We start from the raw sequence: 27,113 nt of genomic DNA, 5'->3' as shown, positions 1-27,113 counted from the left end.
GGCCAGATTGTTTGAGTATAGATTTATGATAGATTTTTTTTTCTTTTAAGAATCCCTGGTCAACAAAATTGCTCATCTCTGGGGTCACAGGTGGTGGCCATGCATGTGTTTCCAAAATGCGTGTGGACAGGGCTCTCAGTAAGATGCCCCGGTTCCTTGATCATCTTAGGGTTTTTCCTTGAACTGCTTTGGGACATTTTAGGATTCAAAGTGGAGATGGATAAGCGAAACAATGAGCAAGTTTTTGGGATTGGGGGTTTAGCATCAGGGAATGTCTACTCTGCTGACAAAGCTCCCAGTTTAGTCTCAAAGGACACTGAAAAGGGAGAAAGAAAATGTTTGTTTGAAAAAGTTCAACTTGGGATTTTTCAGGAGAATAAAAAGGCAAATGCCTATATGGAGGTCAAATTTTAATTCCTTCCATTACATTTGACCCACCTAAGTCTTGTTGGACCATTTCAGTTATTTGTAGTGCTTTCTCTTTTCCTAATTGTTACATTATCCCTAGGGGTCCTGGCATTTTTGGGGGCGAGGTTGGCTGGAGGGGCGGGGGTAAGCAAAGTGAGTCTTGAATATACAAAGCTTGTATATCCAAATGATATTATGGAGTGCATCCGTGTTTTTTGACTAGTGAGTGCTGTAGGCATTAAAGAGGTTTTGGTATTTCCCAATGTCGCATTGGATTGGAACCTTTGTTCGGCGAACTGCAGTGGAATGCTGAAGATCCGGGTTCCTCTCATTCGCGGCTGCATCGAATGTTATGCTAGGCTAGAAAAGTCTGTAGTGCAACAAGGGTAAGCAGTAGTAATATCCCTTCCTTTTGGGTCCATTTAATGCAATGTTCCTGGTTAGCACTGATTAATACTTGTATGTAAATAAGGGTGAACCCTTTCCTAGCTTTCCCATACGGTTGATGGCAATTTGCCCACAGAGAGAAATATGGCAAAGAAATGTGATTATTTTCAGGTTGTACACACTGCACAATATTTAAATGTTTTCTAACAGATTGCTTGAGATGGATCAGAATTGTGCCGTCTTGTTTAAAAGGCAATATAGAACGTGGATGGATACCAAGCCGTAGGATAGGCAGTGGGGATCTAGTTTGACCATCAATCATTCCAGAATTCACTTTTCAAAATCAAATAGTTCAGATGGGCTCCAAAATGTTTGGGAGAAAACCAGCCGTCAATTTGGGCTTAATATAGAATAAATAGGTTAGGGGTCCCTTACATAATGTATTTGCTTTTTCATTAAAACCTTCTGATAAGGTCTTATTAAAGCACAATGTATTATTTATTATGTTTCATATGAAAATGAGCTGAAGGGAGAATTCTATCGACTTAGGGCATTCACAGACTAGCGGGCTTACTGCTCTGGTGAAAACAAAACAAAACAAAAACAATGAAGAAAAGCATGACATACTCCTGTCAGAACAGGAGATTGCTTGAGGCAAAGGAAGAGAAGGAAACCGGTAAAGGGGCATAAAAAGAGTTCATTTGTTGCCAAGTTTTTTTTTCCTTCTATCAGATTCTAGTGTGTGTGTGTTTGTGTGTGTTTAGTTTTCTTTTCTGTTTTATAAAGACGTTTATGCTTTTTTCCTAACTCAGATGAACTAAGACCTCAGCCCTCTTGATACATTACAAAGGTTCTCAAAACCACAAAAACCCACCTTCCAAACCCACACAAAAACAAACAAATCAAACACCTTCAGGAAACAAACACTTTCCACCACTCTCCGACTTAAATTCAGCCCTTTATTATTTTTGAGCTAATTGGTGGGATGCATGCATTCCACTTTACTGGAATGTCTGTTTTGAAAAGGTGAGAGCCGAAAGTAACTGATATGGCTTGGGGTGGAGAGCAGGCATAAATATCACTTGTGGCTGTGAAGAGTTTTTGTGGGGAAAACCTAGATGGGGAATAATTAATTTCCTTTTACTCCAAAAGGATTTTGATTTGCTTGAAATTGAGTTCTGCTTTGTTGAGTTGATTGCTCTGTAAGTAGCAGTTATTTTTATAAGAACTCCTTGTGATAGCAAATTAGTGGCACTGGTGATGACAAAGGCTTTCCTTCCATGTGAATTAGTATGTCTTTTCCCAAATTCTAGTCTTTTGATCAGGGTGTGTCTGTTAACGTTAGCTTATATCAACTTTTGGGGGTATGTTTCAAACGAAAACAAAATAAGATCATGCTCTGACCTTTCCCGAAAAATTAACAATACAGTCATCTTGTCAAAAGCCATTAAAAGCATCCGTCCCCCTGACTATAGTTTTTAACTCTGTAAAGAAGAGTATGGAGAGAGTGTATGAAGCCTCGGGGATCAAATTCTGTTTGTCGATTTGCAGGTCACAGTATATTGGCATTCTTGTGGAGGCTAGTAAATTCTTGATTCCCCTCTCAAACCAAATCCATGTATGTATATATGTACATATCTATATACACATACATATGTATATATGCTTATATATGATATATGCATATAAATATTCATGTAGTCTATTGCATCTATCTATAGGCAATTCTCTATATATTTCTGTATATATCCTATATCATGTACCTATCATATAATAATAATGATAATAATAATTATGGTATTTATTAAGCACTTACTATGTACCAGGCACTGTTCTCAGTGCTGAATATGTGTATATACATGCATGTTATATTCCGTATCTATATCGGAAAAAGGTGGGTACTCATTTGAGCTAACACTAGAGAAGTGATCTAAGTAAACAGTGTGTTTCAAAAGTTAGCGTTGTAACCCTGAAAATGGACAGCCTGATCTCCTCTGGTGGCCCGGCTCGCCCTCCCCTCTTTTACTCCCTTCAGATGAGGAGGGATGAACAGCATCTCTAGTCCCTTCCCTCCCAGGAAAGCTAATGTGCAAGAAAAGCGAGCTTTATTCATCGTATTTCAGTGGCGGGTGTTACTCAGAGGCTCAGAATCTTAGGGATGATTTGATAGGCTTTTTTTTTTCCTGGAAACAGAGGTAGCGGCTGGTGTGGCGATGGAAAGCTAAGAGCTGTTGGTCCCGCCGTGTGCCTGGCTGGGTTGGACTGGGCAGGACTGAGCTGGACTGGGCAGGACTGGGCCAGACTGGTGCAGGCTGCCAGAGCGTGTGCATCCTTCCAATAGTCCCTCTTGCATTGGTGAGGCGTTGGGGGTCCAAAGCACCGTCCCCATCTCTCTGTCAGTCATCCGTCCCCTGATCTGCCGGACGCCTGGGCCGCAGCTCTCTCTTTGGCTCCCTCGCCTCCATCCCTCCCCCTCCCTCTCCCCCTCCCCGGGGCTTTTCGCAGGCAGGATTTGAACCTGGGTGATGGGAGAGCCCCTGCTGCTGTCCGACCCACTGACAAATGAGAAGCCCTGCAACATCACCTCCCGCCGCCTGAGCCTCAGTGAGTCAATCTCTCTCTCTCTTTCTCTCTCCTCTCTCTTCCCCTTCCTTCTTCCCTCCCTCCCTCCCTCCCTCTCTCTCTTTTTCTCTCTCTCCCATCCTTTTTCTCCCCCTTCCTCCCCCTCCTAGCGAGCAGCCAGTGTGCAGAGATGAGAGCCGGTCCCTGCTGTCATTGAGGAAGTTCCGTTTGCCCGTCACTAGGGCTGCAGGCTGCTGCTGGCTTGTCCCTTTCTTTTTTCTTCTTCTTTTTTTTTCCCTAAACGGGGGTGGGGGTTTGTTTCCAGGGCCTTTTTTGTTGTTGCCTGTCTGTTTGTTTGTTTTTCCCAAGAAACCAAATTGTAGTTCTGAAACTACTAAGTTGCCTTACCTTGGACAGATGAACAAAAAGCCCTAGCAACTTAAGGGGGAAAAAAGAAAAAAATAAAAAAGGGGGAAAGACACTGTTTGGTACTTAGGTAATCAGCAAATTAAACACCCCCTCTTAGCTGCGCTCACCCCCCCCGTCCCCCGCCCCCCTCCCAAACTGGGCTGACAAGACAGGAGAAACGTGCTTGCATGCAAGCGCCTTCACTTGTTCTGCGTAGACTTCAGAGCTCCACCATGCAGCATCCCCTTACGGGTGCAACCTGCGTAGCTCTCCCCAACGTGGGGATGTGTCCCCAGCTCTCCTGTGCCTTGACTTTTATGTACTTACAGCAGGTAAGTCGACTTTATTTTCTGGGCGCTTTCGCGTTGGCTCCACAGCCCTCTCGCCCCAAGTTGAGAAAGAAAAAAAGGAAGAAACCCTCCCCTCCAAAAATAGAAAAGCTCCGCTTTTAGAGAGCATCTCTCCGGGAGGGATGGATGAGGACAGCATTGCTCAGCGGTGGTGGCGTTTGCTTCTGCATTGAGACAAATACTAAGGAGTATGTGTGTGTAGAGTGTGTGTGTGTGTGTGTGTGTGTGTGTGAGAGAGTAGCAGGGTGGCAGAAGTTGCAAGGGATGGGATGCAGCTGACAGCGCTTGTATTTTCTGAAATCTTCACTACCAGGTACTGGCCCATATGCGCTCTGATTGCTTTACTCGCAGATAACCGCACCGGGGTCTCAGCCACGAAGATGGTTATTCCTCCCTCACTCGCAGGCATAAATTGCCCTTCTAATGTAAACGGACCCAATGGCAATTTCGTTGTACGATCCGTCTGAAGCCAGGGATTGTAAGTCTTTGTTGAAGTGCTCTGCCGCCTGCAATTCCAATCAGGCTGACTTAAATTGAGGAGAAAAAAAAAAATAATGTCGCTCAGTTTGGCTTGTAAAGGTTTCTAAACCTGTAAACTAGCCTGGACAGAGTCACTCTTTGGGTCACCAAAGTATTTTAATCCAGAAATCTGTCTCCCAAATCAAGGCACATTGAATACCCCTATCCAGGCAGGCTTTATTATTCTTTGCATTCGTTGGCATGTATATATGGGCTGGAAATTTTTTCTCAGTGGTGTCACAGAGGACTTTTCCATTTGCAGTCTATGTTCAGTTCAGTGTGTTTTGTCTCAGAAAACTCCAGTGTTAGGCTGATTGGTTCTGTGTGTTGGGAATCACTAGTTCAGTGCCTTGTGACCTCCCTCATGCCTCTCCTCCTCCTACCTCCTTTTAAATCAGAGGTGCCACCTCTGTATTGAAGGTAAAGAAGGTTTTAATGCAATCATTAGGAATATGGTGTCTTACGAATCAGAATTATGTTATTCTCTCTGTGCCTGTCCTCGTCTTCAGAGAGTTTTAAAAGGTTTCAGACACTTTTTTTAATTTCTCAATTTACCTTAACCCCACCATTCAGTGTCAATTTTGAGTTGTTACTCAAACTTCCCCTGCAGAAGTTGAGGTTGTGAGAATAATACAAAATGGTCCAGAAATTTGTTGTTTTCTCTTCACAGATGTAACGGTGCATGCATACAGCTATGTTTAAATGTATTTATGTATACATATATATGTAAAAATATCTGGACTGTGGTGTGAAAGTATTTATTTAAACCAATTACTGTGTTGAATGTCTAGAAGAAAAAAAATGCAACTTTGTATTTATTATCTTTAAAAAAATCCTTTGTTTTGAAAGTCCTAGAAGCAAAATTTTTTATTCCTCTAAACAGCATTAAAAAAAATCCTCTATGATAACCAGCATTGGGAGAAATTATTTCCCAAGAGAATACTGGCATCATACCCAATGATTTATGCTCCTCTACAGTTTGTGAGAGAGAGAGAGAAAGAGACAGAGAGAGAGAGAGTGTGTGTGTTCTCTATTAGGTGAATGTACTATGAATCTCATAAAAATACCCTGCATCAACTAAATTTAAAATCATTATTAATGTTAATTATTCTTTGGCACCCTGCATATATTCCTGAATTGTTTTTTTACTAATCCATTTTAGAAATCATTATAGAACAAGTAGAAAAATAAAAATTATCTGTGTTCTCTCTTTGGTACTGATTATTTTTCAAGTTTATTAAACATCAATTTGATCATTTAGAGTTCCGTTTGGGAAAGAGGGAAATAAGGTTAGAAGTCACCCTAGCTATTCAAGAATTTGTGGAAAGATTGCATAAAGGTAAGGTAGGTGTTGATGCAATATTACAAATGTAAACACATTATGGTCTAGCCATGGTTTAAGATTTAAAGAGATGTTTGGAACTTCACGAATATGTAGAAACAGCAAATTCAGTGGCATCATTTCTTTTAAGAAAAGAATAAAAAGTAATACCAAATGCATATTTAAAGTCTTTTTTGCCCTCCTGAAAAGTGGCATCATTTTAACCCTTTAAATTGAACATTTATAGTGACAAAAAAGCTACTCTTAAAGCTATGTTTAATTCCCATTCCTGTTTAGCTATTTGAAACATCTAGTTTTAGTAAAAACCTGTTAATTTTTACCAGTTTGATCAGAATTGCAATTCGTGTGTGTGTATGTGTGTGTGTGTGTGTGGGTGTGTGTGTGGGTGTGTGTGTGTGCGTGTGCACATAAGTGTGGTTGTTTGTGAATATATGCTCACTTCCTTGAGGAACGGTACGAGGGTACATTTCTATGCCCTTGGGTATCTGTGCCTCATTATTGATGGACTGTGTGTCATGAAATTCTTACTTACGCCGAGTCCATTTCAGTAGTTCATACTAATATTTTCCAAATTCAAAAGACAACATGTAATGATGCCATTTGCCCCCAAATAGCAACACTTGTACATTGCGTTTGCTAATACGATCTGAAGACAAGTAAAAGAAAGCAGGTGAACTGTAAACACCATGACAAATCACACTTCATTTTGATGCATTTCCTTCGGAGAGAAAACTATTAAAATACAGAATTTGGCTTTTAAAAGCATGAATGCCTTAAATATGAACAGTTATATTTTGACACTACATTGTACTGCTTTTTCATATTTTCTCTTTTCGCAGTTATTATTTTTTCTACTTATAACAAACTAGAAGTCTCTCAGAATGTAACATATGTTTCTGAAATAACATGTAGCGTGCTCCCAAAATTAAGTTCAGCTTTGAACTATTTAATTCCTGCTTAATTTCCTAGAATAATTGTTGTATTTTCTGTCTTCCCCATTCTCCCAACCGCTTGCTTTTCAAGTGTTCAATATTTACCCCCGTAATAAATCCTTTGAGTGTGTCCCCTCTGATTCTGAGTTTAGTTCTAGGCCTTTCTAACTTTAGTTCTAAGCGTGGACAAAACTTTTCTGCTACAGGTGCAATCTTTTGTCTTCGTTCATGCAGCAGAAAATGTTGTTTCATTCTGAAATTGATCAAATGTAACAGCATTTAACTCCATTGGGCACCTTGGTATGAGGTTAGATAAACTCATTAACGATGAAAATGAAAAAGCACACTCTCCTTTCAAGATGGAAATTGTTCTCATGTCTCTCCCCTCAATCCCTAGGAGAACACAATGACTTCCTGATACCCGTCCCTTTCTCTAGGTTAAGCCTGAGGTAGGTAGCTCAATAGTTTTTATTAGTTTTGATCTTATTTAACCCAGGTTTGCTCTTTCCATTGGTTCGGGATGTTGGTTCAGGTTGTTATTCGTCCACTCTTCTTCTGCGGCTCTTCTTGTGCCAAGCGCGCCACAGGGACTCCTCTAGTGGAATCCGCACACATATGCTGCTGTTTTTGTTTGAAATATAGACTGCCCAATCTTTCTGCAGAGAAAGAAATCCGGGTTTAGTTTTTCTAGGCCTGAGTTGGGCTGTGGGGAACTAAATGACGAATGCCAGACTCTCAGATCTGAGGCAAACTGGGTACCACAACTTCCTCCAGGGAAAATGCAATTGAGTAGCAGAGGTTCATCGGGCAGGGCATCACTGAACTGAATACAGTAACGAGGAGCTTCTATCCTTATGCTCAGTGATCCTCAAGTAGTGGGGAAGGCATACGGCACTAAAACAGTGAATATCATGTTTCCCCCCAGGACAATGTATCAACCTTCTACGGAAAGCAATCAGTACCTTTTGCTGCCCCTGAATGATCGATAACCCTCCCACCTACCCCCAAGTATTCCCCTCCCCTCCATCAGAAAAGTTCTGGGTTTTCTGGTGTTATTTAGACAATGCTCCTTTTATCATAGGAATTAGAAAGAGTCAAATGTCCAAACACCACATTTAAAATAGCAAAAGAAAAAAAAAAGAAGGTTTAAACAGGCCATGCCACTGTCAATATCTGAAGATTGGTAATTTTTTCCACTTAATGATGATACATGTGGTTTGTTTTAAATAGTGAAGTGGTTTGTACAAAGGGTAATTCCTCTTAAATGAAGTCATTGCTCATAGTGGACATCCTCGGATCGAAAGCAATTGAACAGAAACCTCCATATCAACCTTCTCTGTCTTTAATTAGAAAGTAGTTCCCGGCATAGATAGTGATCTGTGAGACCAGCTTTCATACTAAAGATAAAGGTGGTGGTTGCGGGGATAATCACCCCTGATTCAGGCTGGAGTTATAAATTTGGAAACATCAGGCCGTACCAGTTATGATCATGAAGGAAAGTTCAATTCCCATTCAAGTTACTTACCTCAGGCTTCTCAATCTGATGATTTATAGTGGTTGGAAAGGCTCTTTATCACATGCCTTCTTCATGGCTTAATTCAATGTTGATTTATTAGATAGCACTGTGGATTGGGGTAGTCAATAGTGTCAATAATGCAGAGAAGAATTAGAACAGATTATCTTAATGTCTAAATTGTTTAAAGAATTAAAAAGGGTTGAATGAGTACATTTCCAGTCTCTGATTACTGACTGACCCAGAACCAGCGTATACATTTGACAGAAAGACACAACAGAGGATTTTTTACTATTTTTTGAGGCGGAATCAGAAGCTGCTTTCGTCTTGAAGGATTTCAGTAGGGCGGCATTGGGGTGGTTGCATTGGTGAAACTGCTTTTGTGGGGCTGTCATCAAAGGTTCTAAATTCCAGTTTCACGGACTGCGCCTATGATTTTATAATGCAGACTCTAGATTGTTTCCCTTCTGTATAGATACTGCTATGTGCCTCTGCTGTAGAATTATTTAATCTGACTTTCCCTCGTGAAAATTATAAGCATCTGTTAGCCTACAAATTTGAGCTCTTCATGATTCTGTTTCTCTGCCTGCTCTTTCATGGCAATTTCCATGTGAGAACATACAACTGCTGCTTACGCTTGCATGAGTGAAAGAAGACCACATTACTGAAGCTCACTCACCATCTGTTTTTCTTACAGCTGGGCCTTGAGTAATTGTCCAGAAGCTGATGGACTGAGGGTAGACAATCTTTTTAGGCTTTTCTGATTCATTTAACTGGCCTCCCTGCCCCAAGAGGAAACATAATGCTTGTTTATTCATATCAGTAGGGTAAAAACACTGTAGTTTGTCAGGCAAATAATAGTGTTCTGGAAGAGAAAGAAATTGCAACATTGTAAACAATTTCAGGTTGATGCATTTGTGCCTAAGGGGGCAGTGTAGCACTCTCAGGAAATGTCATCATATGAATGAAACAAATCTGACGAAGAGGTGGGCGTAATCGTCCCATCTGGAGAGACCTTTAATGTACGGGGAGTGAGATCCGGGTGTGTGGTTTAATTCAATTACCGCAGATAAAGTAAGTTTCCTTCACCATTAAAGTTTCACACTGTAAAACACCTCTTCTGTGAGGAGCCCAGTTTCTAGAGAGGGTTCTTCCCTCAGTCCTCCGCGCCCCCCTCTCCCCCCCGACAACCACCACCACAACACCACACAGATGATTTCCAGGCAGCTGTCTTTCTCAGGCAGCGTGCCTTGCTCTTTATAAGAGCTTGTCTGGCCCTCTTGAGTGGGATGGTGTCAGATGGGGTCATTTTTCAACCACAATAGCGCTGGGAGGTCCTTTGACCAAGCCCTCTCACTAAATACCAAGAGGCAGGGAAAATGAGCAGTCACAGAGGAGGCCGACTACTTTAAGAGAGGAAAATAAGAGCATTGGGTGAGGGGGCTGGATCCCAAGAACACTTCACCTGTTCCCTGCCCCTTTGTCTTGGGATCATCTTTCTTCCTCAAAGCTCCCTTGCCGCTGACAGGGCAAGGAGCTGACTGACTTCACTGTTTGCTAGTCACTGGTAGGAAAGGGCCCTTATTGATATTTATTGAATATCAATCAATTGAGAGCCATTTGTCAAGAAAAAGAGCAGGCATTTCCTCCTCTTTGTTCCCATCTGCCAGAGAATCTGAACGTTGGATGAGTAGAGACCTGTGGGGAAATGCCACTTTGGGGAGCAGGGGAGGGGAGGCTCCTATTTCTCAGACCAAATGGAATCTGGAAGGGAGCAGGGATGTTCCAATTTAAATGTCGTGTTTAAGTTTTCAAGCCAGATGAGAGCAGTGAGGGGTGGTGACAAAAGCAGTGAGCATGTGTATTCATCACCTAGCATTATTTTGCATTCTAATGATGTTACTGAAAACTGGAAGTCACAGTTTTCCAGAAGAAGAATCCCTCCAGGCCTGCCACCTCCATAAGGCAATCCAAGATTGATTTCTCAGGTTAAAACTGAAGGGTTTAGTCTATGAGGTCTCCTGAGGAACTCTTGCTATTTCTTTTCTGGCATCATACATTTAGCCCTGACTAGCCTAATGTGGAGCCCTTGACTTCTTTGCCATGGAGTACCCCCTCCTCCTCTGTCAGTGCTGCAGCCCAGTGAATTTAATTAGAGAAAATAGCATATTTAATGTCTACAGTATGCTGAGTTGCTGTAGTTAGGGCCTTTGGTCTTTTGCACAGTAGCAGGGCCCCAGCTGAGGAGAGATCTCACTGTTTTGATCCTGCTCCTTTTTGTTGTGTAAAACATACTCAGAATCAAAATTAGGTGTTGTAGTAAGAGCTAAAAGCACACAGTAGGTTGGTTTGTGTTCCCAGCAAGGTGATGGGTTTTTTGGTAGATGCGGAACAAAGGTAGACACTGGCATGAAATTTAAATAACAAAGATTTTCCAGCCGTGATGAATCAGAACAAAACAGTTCAATCCTAAAGAGTTGATGGTTTCTTTGCATTCGATTTTTGACCAATATTCAACTCTGTCTAGATTTTCCTCCTCATCAAAAACACCAACCCAACACCCCTTGGTCTTTCCATCTGCATCTCTGTGAGTATGTCTAGTTTCTCTCTCCGCAAGCTTGCCACGGGAGGAATGCTGAACTCTTCCATAAATGCCTGATCCAGGAGCTGGGGCCTGGGCTTCGGTTTCAGCCGCCTTTGCAGATTTACTCTCTGCAGCCCCAAACAGCATTTTCTTAAATATGTGTTATGAAGTGATCAATCAGTCAGTGATATCTGCGTTTCAAAACAAAAAAAAAGACTGAAGTTGTGAAATTTAAGATGGAATGCTGGAACCTGTCAATCTAAAAGTGCTCTGGTAAACCAGCTACAGTATTTCAGCTGGGAAAACTTACTTTCGAGTTAGGGGATGTGTGAGTGTAAAATCTTCTTTGAATATTTTCCAGATGCAGTAGTTCCATTTCCCCAGGGTCAGGCAGGCTCATTCATTGGCAAGGATGGGAGGGAGCCGGAGTTCTTGAGTTTTACTGTAGTTTTCCTTTCCCTGTCAAATGCTCAATCTGTCTCAGGGATGTAATATGGCTGCATAGCTCAATTAATGCTCTGTGGCAGGAGGAGGGGGGAGAAATTGTCTCTCTCTTGTCAGTAGCAAAGTTATTTACTTTCAAAAGCAGACAGAATAGCACTGCAGGGCTTCATTTATTTCCCTTCAGAATGTCATTATTCTGTAATGCAGAGGGACTTTGGCAAGCAATGCGGGCTTATTCTTATAATCTTGAGTCTGCTGTGGATGGATGTGTAAGTGTAGCCTGGAGTTGTAGGCTAGGCTGGCATGTAATGCCCACCTTGCTATATGCCCTGCCTCTTTGTCACTGCCTTTTCCTCATTCTCCAGTTGTTTAAGGTTTGGCACCCAGGGGAATATTAAGGTCCTTACATTGATGCTGAACTCGGTACATGGGGACTTGAACTTTGAGTCTCCTTCCTTTGAGAGTGATTGTTTTCTCTGTGGTCTTATAATTTGTCCTATTTCCACTGCTGTTTCAACAATACTCTTCCTCTGCACTGTTCCCTAGTATTTCTTGAAAGCGAAGAAGGTTACTGAAAATGGATACTTGAAGATATATTCATTTCATCGCGTTTAACTTATAGGTTCCCTTGTTCCCATAATATTTTTAGAACTGTCTAATGTGTTAATTTTGTTTTGTCTTGACCAGCCAGAATGAGAAAAGAAAGGACAGTACTTGCTGTTTTTCTTAATCAAAAGTATCCACATCTTTTACTGCACAATACCATGTGAGCAAGAAAGGAGTTGTTTAGGTGACTCTGCTTATTTTTCTACCCTCTGGATCTCTTCCTCTAGTTTCCTTCAAATTTTTACCTCTCTTGGAAAAGGAGCAGCAGATGTTTATGACTGCATGTGTTGTGGGAGAATTAAATGAAACAAGGAACACAGAAAGGGCCTGCTTCTCCACATGTCTTTGTAATCCGTGTCTCTCAGCATATCCTCACAGTTGTATCTGGTCCCATAGATATTTAGACCTTGATTATCTCCTTTCATTCTATGGTTCATCTTCAATGTTCTTGTGGTGGAAAAGCACCATCAGCTTCAGTTTAAAACGCACGCGCGCACACACACAAACACACACACACCCCTCAGCACTCCTCTTATACATGTATATGAATGTAAATGAACGTATATGAATGTAAAGGATTCTTGGTCTAATTGCCACCCCAAGTCCTTCAAGACCATTTCTATTTGGAATGTTTTTCTTCAGTAAGAACCTTAGGATACATATTGAGATGGTAAGACTTGGGGAAGAACGAGACGGAAAAAGTATGAGGCAGTGGGGAAGTGTCAAGCCCAGAGAATGATGGAGTACATTTTATAGCCGCCAATTCCAATCCCAAAATCCCTGTTGTGCAGGAGGGCTTTCCAACTAACACAGGAAATTCAGCCATTGCCCAGGACCGTATTAATGATTTATACCCACCGCACCACTGCTTTTGTTCACTAGCAGGGCCTGGTTGTGTTAATAAAGGAATTTCAGGGAAAGGGGTCCAGGCATGCTGAGCTGTTTTGCTCAGTGCGGTGGATGCTGCCTTCATAAATCAAAAGAATTTAATGCTTTACAACCTTTCAGAGCTTCTGAGGTTTTTGGTTTTTTTTTTGTTAATCTGATTCACCTAGGAATATGTCCATTGCTTTTCTATAAAGAATGAATGAACTCCTGGATGAGATCTATCTCCGCTGTTTTAAGGTTGATTGGTTAGCTTCACAGTGGCATTATGCTTCCATTTGTTTCCCATTTGGTATTTATGCTTTATGGTGTTGTCTATGGAAATGGGCTGGCACCATTTTATTAGCATAGAGAGATGCAGATCATATTAGATTCTGCTTTCCTTACATATAACCAAATAAAACATAGAAAAAAGTGTGTGCTTGCAGTAGGCAAAAGAGCTACGTCCTTCAGCTTGAGTGAAAAGGCAATAACACTCACTGGTGGGCTCATTTTAGGTTAACGGATTTGTTTATAAATGAATGATTTCGTTCGCGAAAATGGCTCAGTTTCATTTTAGGAAAAACTGAGGGACTTGGTTTTCCCGAATTGAGACTGCTGGTGTATTTGCATTATTTTGGCTCAGTACAAGGTATCAATTCCTTTTGAACTGATGTTAATGAGAAATGCTGCATTTAAATTATATTATTTCTCTCATTTCATAATTGATTTTAAATTTGATTTACTTATACTTGATTTACCTATATTTCTCCTTTTGTGGAGAGGGGGATTTCATATAAACTAGGGCATTAAGTATGAATCCAAGACAAACATAAAGTGGGAGTATTCATGCATAGTTAACTGCTTTTCAGATCCTCTCTCCCACCAGACTATCTTTTGAAATGTGCAGTTTGTTTTCAATTTTATTGTTAGGTTATGGGAACTCTATATTTTATCTCATAAGAAAAAGGCGAACTATTTCAATAGAGCCGCCCTACACTTTGTCTGGACCGGGTTTGCCTCTGCTACAGGAAATGTGGTACTCTATATCATTCAATTTTAGGTACACTGTAATAGTGAGAGAGTTTCTTGAACTGTCTGGGGTGGTAATCAGCAGTAGTGAAATTAAAACCAATATGGTTCAATTAAAACCCTTCATGATCTTGTGTTATTGAATAATGTGAGCAGAATTCAGATAAGCAATTAAAAACTTTTTGTGCAATTTTCATCACTGAATAAATGTTTTAATATCACAGATAATCAAGACAGGTGTCCAGAAAATGAGCTTTATGTTTATATTGTACATTTTTTTTGTTTGTCCTCCATTATTTGGGTGCGTGAGGGTCTCATTGTTTTTAATTATGTCTATGAGGCACAAGACAGTAGTCAACATCTGTTCCATTGTTTCCTTGGTTTACATATAGCTTTGATGGGTTATTAAACAATCTATTTTTCAAACACAAAACGGAGAAACCAGCAGAACCCATATTATGTTATTTTGAAAAGGGACATTATACAATTAGCACTCAGAATAGGAATATATTGGGTGCTTTGCCCAAATAAACACTGTTTTATTTTAAAGAATATTGGCTTGGTGAAAAAATATCAGTTTCAAAAATATTCAATTTCCAAATTATGAAGATCAGCCTGCTTGGGATAATAGCTTGGGAACCTAAATATGTATGTGCATTTCCTATATGAGTGAGGAGTTTCTCATGTGACATAGGAAAATGTTATTTAAAAAAAAGTTTGAAACTGAACTGTAAACAAACTCATTTGCTTTTCTTATTTTAAATAAATGTCAGACCAGGACCATGTAACAGAAAATAATTCCATAATAACACTAATAATAATAATAATAATGGCATTTATTAAGCGCTTACTATGTGCAGAGCACTGTTCTGAGTGCTGGGGAGGCTACAAGGTGATCAGATTGTCCCACAGGGGGCTCACAGTCTTAATCCCCATTTTACAGATGAGGTAACTGAGATACAGAGAAGTTAAGTGACTTGCCCAAAGTCACACGGCTGGCAATTGGCGGAGCGGGGATTTGAACCCCTGACCTTTGACTCCAAAGCCCGTGCAATTTTCCACTGTCTACATAAACTTAGCTTGTCATAGATAATGATAATTTGCCTTTTTATTATTTTAAGAAAACTGTCTTACCGTACATGTTTGAAGGCAAGCCTTTATTATTTGAAACATTTGTCGTTACCAACTGATAGTTCTGACACCTTCCCAAATGATTGCCCAGGTTACAGACTACTCTGAGGTGTGACATTAACAATGACGCAATTGTTTTAACATGATCTTCCCTCTTCCTCCAGAGAAAGCTGAGCTGGTTTAAGAATCCCGGGCTTCAGAATTATTCATTATCTGAAACCTTCCAAAGAAATTTGTTTATTCCAGAGCAATACACCAACTTTAGGCAGGCTTTAAAGAGGCCGAAGAAGAGAGCTTGTCCCTGTTAGATTCAGTGAGGTAGATAAGTGTCTCAAAGATTTCACCAGTAATTCAGAGGAACAGAGCCAAGCCAAAGGCAGAATTCTGAATTGTTAATACTTGAATAATGAGGCTTCACTATTAATTTTGTGTAGACTCAGTAAGCACCTAGGATGGCTGCACTAACCATGTGCTGTCTGTCAACACGGTCCCTTACAGGAGATCTATGTTTTAGATTGTGGAGGGATCACACTGATGCTTCCAATCCGATCTCTGCCACTGAAAAACAAACATAAAAAGATGACAAGGAGCAATCAGTCATTAGTATTTATTGAGCACTTACTATGAGGCAGAGCACTGTAGGGAGGGTACAATACAACAGAATTAGCATACACATTTCCTGCCCATAAAGAACTTATAACAATGGGATGACTGCCGTTTGGGGCTACAAATTAAGGAGATCCTAATAATAATAATGGTACTTGTTAAGTGCTTAATGTGAGCCAAGCACTGTTCTAAGCACTGGGGCAGTCTAAATCTCCATTTTACAGATGGGGAAACTGAGGCCCAGGGAAGTGACTTGACTTGCCCAAGGTCAAAGAGGACACGTGGCAGAGCCGGTATTAGAACCCAGGTCCGTCTGACTCTAAGGCCTGTGCTCTATCCATTAGGCCATGCTGCTTCTCTGCAGATATCTTTCCCTATTGGCTTTGGTCTCTTCATTTTTGCCCGGGGCTAAAACCTTCCCACTGCATTTTGTGTTGATGGTCCTGATTGTTGATTTCCTATTAATTTCTAGTGTAACAGGTGTGTCGTTTCCCTGGATTCCTTTCAGCCTCAAAAAAGTACTCTCCTTAATTATAAAAAAATAACAATGAGTACTGGTTAGTAAGATAAGCAGATGAGCACAGCACTTGCCAGGATGATAAGTAGTAACTGCACATGTTATGTCCCAGTGGGAGTCACACAGCATATGGGGATAAACTCTCTATAAAGTTGAGTATTACTGCCAAGTTGAAAACACTTAAGGGAGACTCCTGCTTCCTAGGTTGAGAATCAGAATTCGAAGTCATTAGGGCTCTTTTTAGATTCTTCTATTTTGATTCTGACAGGTTCATTCAGCTTCCAGTTCAGTACTGGAGGGAAGTGAAGTTGGATAGTAATAGGATAATAAATCTAAAACTGAAAAGCTGATCCTATGTGCTTTCATATTGAACTTTACTTATTAGTGCATCACCAAGTACGGCTTAGGCATACAATTTGGGGTCATTTTTTACTTTTTAATTATCTAGCTAGAAGAACTCGAACGGCAGGAAGATTGGTATCTAAGCTCAGTTCAATAGATTTACAGGTTTTTTTTTTCCATGCTGACCTTCTCTTAGCCCAAAAGTAAATTGTAATAAATTTAGTTCAGGTTAGTATTTCTGAATCTAAGTTGGAATATTGTTTTTCAGCGTTCTGTTCTGCTCTTGGCAGGCAATGATAGCTGTTTGCTTTGTGTCCAGGACTAATTAGGAACGCGTGCTAACCTCTCAGCTTTTCCTATTCATCAGTCAGAAGTGGTTTGAGTATAATGCCAGGTCTGTTCAAGTGTTATCATTGCTTCTTAGGAGATCTCAAGTAGGTTCCATTAGCTTTGCTTATTTGCAAGCCCATGGCCGTTTTACAAGTATCTGTTTTCAAGTGGGACCAAAGAATGGGAAATTCTTCCAAGGGCAAAGCAAGATTCTTATTGATGCTGTGGAACGGTAAATTTCGCACTTGGCTTTTTCCCGGACTCAGGGCTAGGCCACGAGGAGCAATGTTGTCTAGTGGAAAGAGCAAAGATCTGGGAGTTAGAAGGACCTGGGTTCTAATCCCAACTCCGCCACAGGCCTGCTGTGTGACCTTGGGGAAGTCACTTAACCTCTCTGTGTATCGATTACCTCATCTTTAAGATAGCTGTTCAATACATGTTCTCCTTCCCACTTAGATTATGAGTGTTATGTTGGGCAGGAACTGTGTCTGACCTGATTATCTCGTATCTACCCCAGCGTTTAGAACAGTGCCTGAGACATAGAAAGCATTTAACAAATACCACGTTATAATTATTGTTTGCAGTGGTCAGTAGAAATGCTACACTTGGAGTTAGCCTGGGGTCTACTTGACATGTGGGTGAACTACAATTCTTTAGAGTATTGTTATTTCTTATAACCTCTTTTAATTAATACATCAAGTCAACCTCCTTGAAAGATATTAGTTGCCTCAGTTGTTTTTTTTAATGGTATTGGTCAAACACATACTATTTGCTAGCACTATATGCAGTGCTGGGGTAGATACAAATTGATCAGGTTGGACGTAGTCCATGTCCCACATGGGGCTCATAGTTGTAACCCCCATTTTACAGATGAGGGAACAGAGGCACAGAGAAGCTAAATGACTTGCCCAAGTTTGCATAGCAGAACAGTGGAGGAGCCAAGATTTGTTCTTCTGATGGCCTTTTCAAGATGAAAAAAAGAACGCCCCCAAAAGGCCAGATTTATATCAATCCACTAAAATCAGTACTTTTTCTCTGGGGCAATATGGCATCTTAGCACATCCGCACCTGTTTAAAAGATGCCACTCCTTTTACGATCAACGTGGTTGGGAATGGGAGCCGTGTTGGGGCACCAGGGGAGGGAGGAATGTCCTCCTGACTGGGCTGAGAATGGGGCCAGGGGCATTGGGGGAGTTCAAGTAGCTTGCACATGAGGTTGAGGGTGGTGGCACTGGAACTGAGGTGAACGGTGGAGGGGAGCAGGAGGTCCTAGTGGCAAGAGCATGGGCTTGAGAGTCAGAGAACATTGGTTCTAATCCTGGCTCCATCATTTGCCTGCTGTGTGACCTTGGGCAAATCACCTAACTACTCTGTGCCTTAGTTCCCTCATCTGTAAAATGGGGATTAAGAGTGTGAATCCCTGGTAGAACAGGGACTGTGTCCAACTTGATTACCTTGTCTCTGCCCTAGCGGTGCCTGGAATATAGTAAGCACTTAACAAATATCATCAGTATCACTATTATTAGCGTTATTATTCTGCCTGTGGATGGTGCTGGGAAAGACAGGGTCAGAGTTGCTTCATGCAGCATCTGGGCACTTCTTCTTTGCCCCTTCAGCTCTTGATTGATCCAGTTGAGTTAACTCCTCCGGCTGCACCTCTCTGTCCTTCCCCGCTGTGTGGTCGTGAGTCTGGAATGGGGATGGATTTCCCTTTCCAACCTTGAAAAGCTCCCCAGGTTCCTAGGCCAGAGGTTGAAAACAGCACCCTGAAGGTGGCCCAGAAGGAGCCATTTTTCCTTTTCCCAGCCACAGGATCCTGTCCACTAGTCCCCTCCCTAATCTGTCTCCTTTTCCCCTCCCTACCCATCCCCTAGTCCTCTTCTAGGCTGTAATGTTACTGTGAGCAGAAGATATGTCTGTTTATTGTTCTATTGTACTCTCCAAAGTTCTTAGTACAGTGCTGTACACATAATAAGTGTTCAGTAAATATGATTGACTAAATGACTCTCTAACTTGTCCCCTAGTCCCCTCTCTAACCTTTCTCCTCATCTCCCTCCTAACCTATCTGCTAATTCCCTCCCTAACCTGTCCCCGGTCCCCTCCCTAAATTGATTTCTCCCTAGGGACTCCACAGGTGTGAGCTTGTGATATGAAAAATTAAACAATCGAGAAGAAAGAGGGTGACAAAGGACAGGAAAGGCAAACAGAAAAGGGAGGAAATCCAAAGACTCCAAAAAGAGGCAAACTGAGCCCCTTCCTTCCTCTCCCCCTCGTCCCCCCTCCATCCCCCCCATCTTACCTCCTTTCTTTCCCCACAGCACCTGTATATATGTATATATGTTTGTACATATTTATTACTCTATTTATTTATTTATTTATTTATTTTACTTGTACATATCTATTCTACTTATTTTATTTTGTTAGTATGACTGGTTTTGTCTCCCCCTTTTAGACTGTGAGCCCACTGTTGGGTAGGGACTGTCTCTATATGTTGCCAATTTGTACTTCCCAAGCGCTTAGTACAGTGCTCTGCACACAGTAAGTGCTCAATAAATATGATTGATGATGATGATATAGCTGGATTTGGCAAGAAGGACAGAAGAAAAATAATGAACCAAGAGGAGAGAAATACAAAATAACCAGAATACCCACGAGAACAAGAAACCAGGAAAGCAGGCCCTGTGTGTAGGAACAATGAAAAGGAAGAGGTAGAAAGCATGGAAAAAAAATTAGAAGAGAAAGGATCAAATAAGTATTAAAAGAAAAAAAGAGGAGGAATGGATTTGGGAGAAAGCTTAAATGTAATGGGGGTTAGGGAGGTAGATCTGAGAAAGTGGGAGATAGATGGTAAAGAGGATAATTCTTTTCCGCCTGGATTTTAGAACCATTTGTTGATAGTCAAGGTATTTATATTTTGCCTGTTTTTCATAGGGTGAAACCTCTCTCTTAACCGTATTTTGAAGAGCAATATTGATTCTTTTTCCCCAGAAAAAAAAGAAGATAGACACTCCTGGCTAAGCTTACCAATGTAATTTAGAAACAATTTAAGTAAAAAAAAAAAAAGCATAGAAGCTACTGCAAAGAGGCACCATTTTAAATTTAGAGTCAAGGGAAATAGAAAACACCTTCGACTACAGTTTCGGTAAAAATTCACTCATCTCATTTGGTTCATTAATTATCTCAAAATGTAACACAACTGAAAAAAGAGTATAAAACATTTTTCTTTTAGTTCAACACAAAGGGGTTGGGCTAAAATTAGCCGGGTATGTGCAAGTTTTGTCTCTGCAAAGATCCCAGAAGAAAATGATTTAGCACTTGATTCAGCATTTCCTTGAAGTAGCCTTGCAAGAGTAAAACACCCCCTTAGAAGCTGTTGGGTGTCTGTACGGGTGTGTGTGTTTGTGTTTGTGCACCACAGAGGTTGTCTGTCTAGTGGAGAGGTGTCAGGCCTGTATGTGTCTGGGTGTATATGTGGTTCTGCTGGTAAATTTGTCTGATGATGCCTTTTGGGAAGTGTACCAATCCATATGATCTAGAATATTCAGTAAGGGCTTACTTTGACCAGAGTACTGGACTAAATGCTGGGAAAGGGTACACAAATGGGAATTCGACACAGTTCCTTTCCCTCGAGGAGGTCACAATGTCAGTTGGGATTGTCTGTATCTGTCACTGTGCGCTACCAGGCTTACAGATGGAGGAGACAACAATTCTGAGAGTTTGTCATTTTTAACTAGCGTTTAATCCTAGTGAATAATTACCACATTTGTTTGGGCATTTTGTCATAAGATTCATTGGATTAAAAAGGAACAGTCACATACAGGTTTTATTTCAAAACATTTCTGTTTTTTCTTCTCTAGTTTCAAATAGTAAAGAATATATACTGGGGAAATGTGCCAATTGATGAGAGAACTTTTCCATTTAATAAGACCTAAAATAGCTGAACTTGCTATTCCAGCTCCTGCTTTGATCAATCAATCGTATTTATTGAGAACTTGCTGTGTGCAGAGCACAGTACTAAATGCTTTGATAGTCCATTGAACCAGGACGTCCCTTTTAAACAACTATACCTTAGTGAAAACAAAAAAAAAATCCCTTTCACCTCCCCAAGCAGGTAGTGGTTTTCAGGAGGAGCAAGTGGGATTTGGTTTAGCCATGGCAGGCAGGTTATGAAAAATTAATGATTTAGAATGTCCAAATTTTGTATGTTTTCATGCCCATTTCTTAGTTTCTTCAGGCTTGCTCATGCTAAGAAACTTGGTTTAGAGCTCAGTCCTGAAAGTGTTGGTGACATTAACTATCTCCAGCTGGAAATCCATGCTGCAGTGGTCAGTAGCCTTCCCTGGAATTGGCACCTATGATTAAAGCATTAATTTGAATTCAAGGCAAAAACTATTTCTGATCTTCAGTTCCTTTCTTTCTTCACTGCCCACCTGATCCAGCGCAGGAATTGTAGGCCTAAACCTATAACCAACATCACAATGTTCTCAAACACCTTAAGAGAGGAATTTATTCATTGAGAGGCAGCATGGCCTGATGGCAAGATTACAGGCCTGGGAATCAGCGGACTTGGGTTTTAATCCACTACTTGTCTGTTGTGTTGTGTGCTCCTCACTCCACCTTCTCTAAGGTCATCAATGACCTCCTTCTTGCCTACTCTAATGGCCGCTACTCCATCTAATCCTCCTCATCCTCTCAGTGACTTCAACACTGTCAATCACCCCCTTCTCCTGGAAATATTATCCAATCTTGTTTCACTAACACAGTCCTTTCCTGGTTCTCCTCTTTTCTCTATGCCAGGTCATTCTCGGTCTCTTTTGTGGGCTCCTCCTCCGACTCCCACTCCCTAACTGTGCGAGTCCCTCAAGGGTGGTTCCCCTTCTATTTCCTATCTACACCCACTACTTCGGAGAACCCATTTGCTCCCATGACTTTAAGTACCATCTCTATGCAGGTAATTCCCAAATCTAAGTCTTCAGACCTGATCTTTTTCCTTTTATGAAGTCTCATATTTCCTTCTGTCTTCAGGACATCTCTACTTGGATGTCCCACAGACGCCTCTAGTTTAAAGTGTCCAAAACAGAACTCCTCTTCTACTCACCCAACTTTCCTCCTGTCCTCCCGCCAATTTTCCCATCACTGTAATAATAATAATAATAATGGCATTTGTTAAATGCTTACTATGTGCAAAGTGCTGGGGGGGATACAAGGTGATCAGGTTGTCCCACGTGGGGCTCAGAGTCTTAATCCCCATTTTACAGATGAGGTAACTGAGGCTCAGAGAAGTTAAGTGACTTGTCCAAGGTCACACAGCAGACGTGGTGGAGCCTGGATTCGAACCCATGACCTCTGACTCCAAAGCCATGCTGATTCTCCAGCTTGAAAAGACATCACCACCATCCTTCCTGTCTCATAAGCCCGCAACCTTGGATTTTTCCTCCAATCATCTCTCTCTTTCAACCCAGTTATTCAGTCAGTCACTAAATCCTGTTGGTTCAACCTTCACAACATTGTTAAAACCCGCTTTTCCCCCTCCATCCAAACTGCTACCACAGGAATCCAAACACTTTATCCTATCCTGCTTTGATTTCTCTATCAGAAACCTTGCTGACCTCCCTGCCTCCTGTCTCTCCCCATCCAGTCCATATTTCAGTCCATGCTTCCCAGATCATTTTTCTACAAAAACAACTGAGCCATTTCCCTACTCTTCAAGAACCTCTGATGGTTGCCCATCCACCTTTGCATCAAATATCATTGGCTTTAAAACACTCAATCACCTGGCTTCTTCGGACCTCCCTAATTTCCTACTACAACCTAGATTTCACAATTCCCTACCGTAATGCCTCGTCTGTTTCACCTCTGACCTCTTGCCCTCATCCTGCCTCCAGCCTGGAACTCCCTCTGTCTTCATTATTTGACAATCACTCTCACCACCTTCAAAGCCTCATTAAAAGCACATCTCCTCCAAGAATTCTTCCCCAACGAAGCCTTCATTTCCTCTCCTCTCACTCCCTTCTCTTCTGCATCACCATTTCACTTAGATTTATTCACCATTCCCTCAGTCCCACAGCACTTATACATAGCCATAATTTATTTACTTAAATTAATATCTGTTTCCCCTCTAGACTGTAAACTCGCTGTGGGCAGAAATGTTCATCTACCAACTCTGCTGTATTGTACTCTCCCAAGCTCTTAGTACAGTGCTCTGCACACAATAAGCACTCAATAAATATGATTGAATGAATGATAAACAAGCTAGCCTCTTTGCTTGAAGGTCTTGAGCAAAACTGAGCTTTCTTGATGTCATCTCTTTCAGTATAGGAGCAGGGCAATCCAAGGGGGAATGGTGGGATGTGAAGGAACAAGTGTCTGGTTTGTGTGTTACCCAGGGTGAGTATCACAAACCACGAGGGATTCTGCAGGATTTTGATTCTGGAAGCGTGGCAAACTTTCCTCTCCGGCTCTTATATCCATGCTTAGTTACCCCAGTTTGAATCTAGCTGAAAAGCAGTATGCTGTGTGAATAAGAGATGCATGTTTTGTCGGCTCCATTTAATTAGTAGCAGATCTACAGAAGACTTTCTCTAACATACTTAGAGAATTTGAATATATTCCACTACTGGCACATGTGTATGAATATATAGACGTGCTCCTGAACATGTATACTATATATGCTGCCCTGTGTTTATAGCTATTATACACTCAGCGCCCAGCTTTCTTAAGGGACTTTTGATCATCAGAATCCAGTAGGCTTAAAGTCATTCAGAAGGCAGGGCCAAGGTCAGTCATCATGGTACAGTGGATAGAGCACGGGCTTGCGAGTCAGAAGGTCATAGGTTCTAATCCCCTCTCTGCCACTTGCCTGCTGTAATCTTGGACAAATCACTTCACTTCTCTGGACCTTGTCTGTAAAATGGGGATTGAAACTGTGAGCCCTATGTGGGACAGAGACTGTGTCCAATCCAGTTTGCTTGTATCTACACCAGCACTTAGTACAGTGCCTGGCACATGGTAAGTGCTTTACAAAGAGAAGCAGCATGGCTTAGTGGTAAGAGCCCGGGCTTGGGAGTCAGAGGTTCTAATCCCAGCTCCCTCACATGTCAGCTGTGTGATTTTGGGCAAGTCACTTAACTTCTCTGTGCCTCAGTTCCTTCATCTGTAAAATGGGGATTAATACTGTGAGCCCCACGTGGGACAATCTGATTACCTTCTATTTACCCTAGTGCTGAACTGTGCTTGGCACATAGTAAGCGCTTAACAAATACCAACATTATTATTATTATTACAAATACTATAATTGTTAATTATTATTATTAAATACATGTGATGTTGAAATTAGGGCTTTGCATAAGGCCTAGGATAAGGGTAAAATCTTCTAAATCCCAGAGAAATATACCAAACACGGGCAAGTCACTTAACTTCTCTGTTCCTCAGTTCCTTCATCTGTAAAATGGGGATTAATACTGTGAGCCCCACGTGGGACAATCTGATTACCTTGTATTTACCCTAGTGCTTAGAACAGTGTTTGGCACATAGTAAGTGCTTAACAAATACCAGCATTATTATTATTATTATTACAAATGCTATAATTATTAATTATTATTATTAAATGATATTCTATTTATTTTATTTTGTTAATATGTTTTGTTTTGTTGTCTGTCTCCCCCTTCTAGACTGTGAGCCCGCTGTTGGGTAGGGACCGTCTCTGTATGTTGCCAACTTGTACTTCCCAAGCGCTTAGTACAGTGCTCTGCACACAGTAAGCACTCAATAAATACGATTGAATGAATGAATGAATGAAATACACATGATGTTGAAATTAGGGCTTTGCATAAGGCCTAGGATAAGGGTAAAATCTATTAAATCCCAGAGAAATGTACCAAACTCCACACAAAACAACCTCCACCTGATTGTCTTTTTGATATTTTGGAAGCAGCATGGCTCAGTGGAAAGAGCCCGGGCTTTGGAGTCAGAGGTCATGGGTTCAAATTCCGGCTCTGCCACTTGTCAGCCGTGTGACTTTGGGCAAGTCACTTAACTTCTCTGGGCCTCAGTTACCTCATCTGTAAAATGGGGATTAAGACTGTGAGCCCCCCGTGGGACAACCTGATCGCCTTGTAAACTCCCCGGTGCTTAGAACAGTGCTTTGCACATAGCAAGCACTTAATAAATGCCATTATTATTATTATTATCAGTCCCCATAAAACTAAAGCATAAACCACAATGAATTTTGTCTAATGGCATCATTTTTCCTAATATTTGGCCTTTCCCCCATTCAAAGGGAGACCCAAATACTCACCAGGTACTCTGGAACGAACAATCTGTAGCTTGTCTCAGTTCTAGAGACAGTTTAGAGACTGGAGGCAGTTAGTGAGGTCTAATGGAGAAAGGGTTTGGGCCCAGGAGTCAGGAGAGTCAGGTTGTTCTAATCCCTATTTAGCCACTGACCTTCTTTGTGTTCTCAGGAAGGATATTTCAATGCTCTCTGCCTCTGTTTTCTCATCTTTCAATGCTCTCCCTACCTCAAATGAGTAACATATAGGATAGGAACTGTCTCATCAAATTATCTTGTATTCAGCACAGTTTAGGGGGTATGATAAGTAATTAATAAATATCATCAACAACTAGAATCAAGAAAGACAACAGAGATGGGCCATCAACCTGCTCTATTTCAAAGAAGATGAATAGGAGATTAGAATTTTCTCTGTCGACTCTGTTTTAAGGTACTCAAGTGCTTAGTACAGTGCTCTGCACACAGTAAGCACACAATAAAGATCATCGATTGGTAGATTGTCTTTTCAAACCAAACTACGTAGAAAAGAAAAATATTTGAATCCTGCTACTTTACTTAAAAAAAGTCCCTTGGACAATTTCAACTTGTGGTCATGTACTGGTTTGTAAACACATGATCTGTACATCCTTAAAAAAATGTGAAAATGTTGCATGACTATATAAATTTACATCTGTGACAAGCTGTGGTCTATTTTAAATAGGCCTCGTATTTTGGAGCCTATCTCTAAATGGAGACAATTTTAAATGGGCCATTTTGTATAAATACAGCTGTATGCTTTAGTTACCTACAGGGAAGAAGTCCAGTAGAGGACATTTAAGAGGGGGTGGCATATGATGATGAGATCATTAAGATTTTCTGCCCTGCCAGTCAGCTTTCACTAGTAAATGACTATCCCTTATTCTCAGAAAGAATAAGTGAGCCAAGTAAATTTTGAATGCCAGCTGCCATTTGGGACTGGCTGTCAAGTTCACCATGAACTTTCAGGTTTTTGTCCTCTCAAATGTATCACTTGCTGTGTACAACTTAATAGAGCCTCACGATTGCTGCTTTTTCCAATCCTATGTGCCCAGCCCAATCTGTCCTTTTCCATTTCTACTAAGAACATCTCTTGCTTAGATCACTGTCATTCAGATTGGAGAGAACCTTCCCTTTCTCTCTGGGCCAGGTCTGTGCAAGACAATTTAAGATGACTGAGACTTTTTTCCCACATCGTAGTGGGGAAAAGTAAAAACATGAAAATTCTGCTTGAGCAGGGCCTATGGTTAAATAAGGGGTTTCAGTTGCTTAGAAGTTAGTGTTTAATCAATCCATCACTTGCATTTATTGAGCCCTTACTATGTGCAGAGCACTGTACTAAGCACTTGGGAGAGTACAATATAGCAGACACATTCCCTGCCCACAACGAGTTTACAGTATAGAAGGGGAGACAGGCATCAGATGAATTATGGATATGTATGTAAGTGCTGTGGGGCTGGGAGCGGGGATGAATACAGGGCCGTGGGACTGGGAGGGGTGAGGAATAAAGGGAGCAAGTCAGGGCAATGCAGAAGGGAGTGGGAGAAAAGGAAAAGAGGGTTTAGTCAGGGAAGGCCTTTGGCGGAAATGTGCCTTCAGTAAGGCTTTGACTAGGGGGAGAGTAATTATCTCTTAGATAAGAAAAGGGAGAGTGTTCCAGGACAGAGACAGTACACGGGCGAGAGGTCAGCGGCAAGACAGTACATGGGTGAGGTACAGTGAATAGGTTGGGAGGTTAGATATGGATTTCTGGACTGTCAACTAACCATGGATTTGGGGCTCACAGTTCATTGAAAATCAACAATTTAGAAGGAAGAAGTGCTGTGTGGAATTTTGTTCAATCTTGTTGTTACTTTTCCATACATGCACACATACATACATGCGTACATGCATGCAACTCAAGCTATCTCATGCTATGGTTTATGATGGGG

General features: G+C 41.2%; 1 protein-coding gene across 13 annotated transcripts in view; it reads left to right on the top strand.

Moving 5' to 3' along the window:
• RBFOX1 (RNA binding fox-1 homolog 1) overlaps positions 1-27,113 on the top strand; it is a 2,849,206-nt gene that overhangs the window by 2,386,276 nt on the left and 435,817 nt on the right. The window contains exon 1 of one of the 13 annotated variants that reach the window (XM_038762611.1): positions 3,954-4,097. The exons of the other annotated variants lie outside the window; for them this stretch is intronic. Within the exon in view, the coding sequence (XP_038618539.1) occupies positions 3,954-4,097 (144 nt within the window). Of the gene's footprint in view, positions 1-3,953; positions 4,098-27,113 lie in introns of those variants that run through there. 13 annotated transcript variants of the gene reach the window in all.

The sequence above is a fragment of the Tachyglossus aculeatus genome, chromosome 21 (genome assembly GCF_015852505.1).
Source record: "Tachyglossus aculeatus isolate mTacAcu1 chromosome 21, mTacAcu1.pri, whole genome shotgun sequence".
Taxonomy (NCBI): Eukaryota; Metazoa; Chordata; class Mammalia; order Monotremata; family Tachyglossidae; genus Tachyglossus; species Tachyglossus aculeatus.
This window is presented reverse-complemented; position numbering and strand designations above follow the sequence as displayed.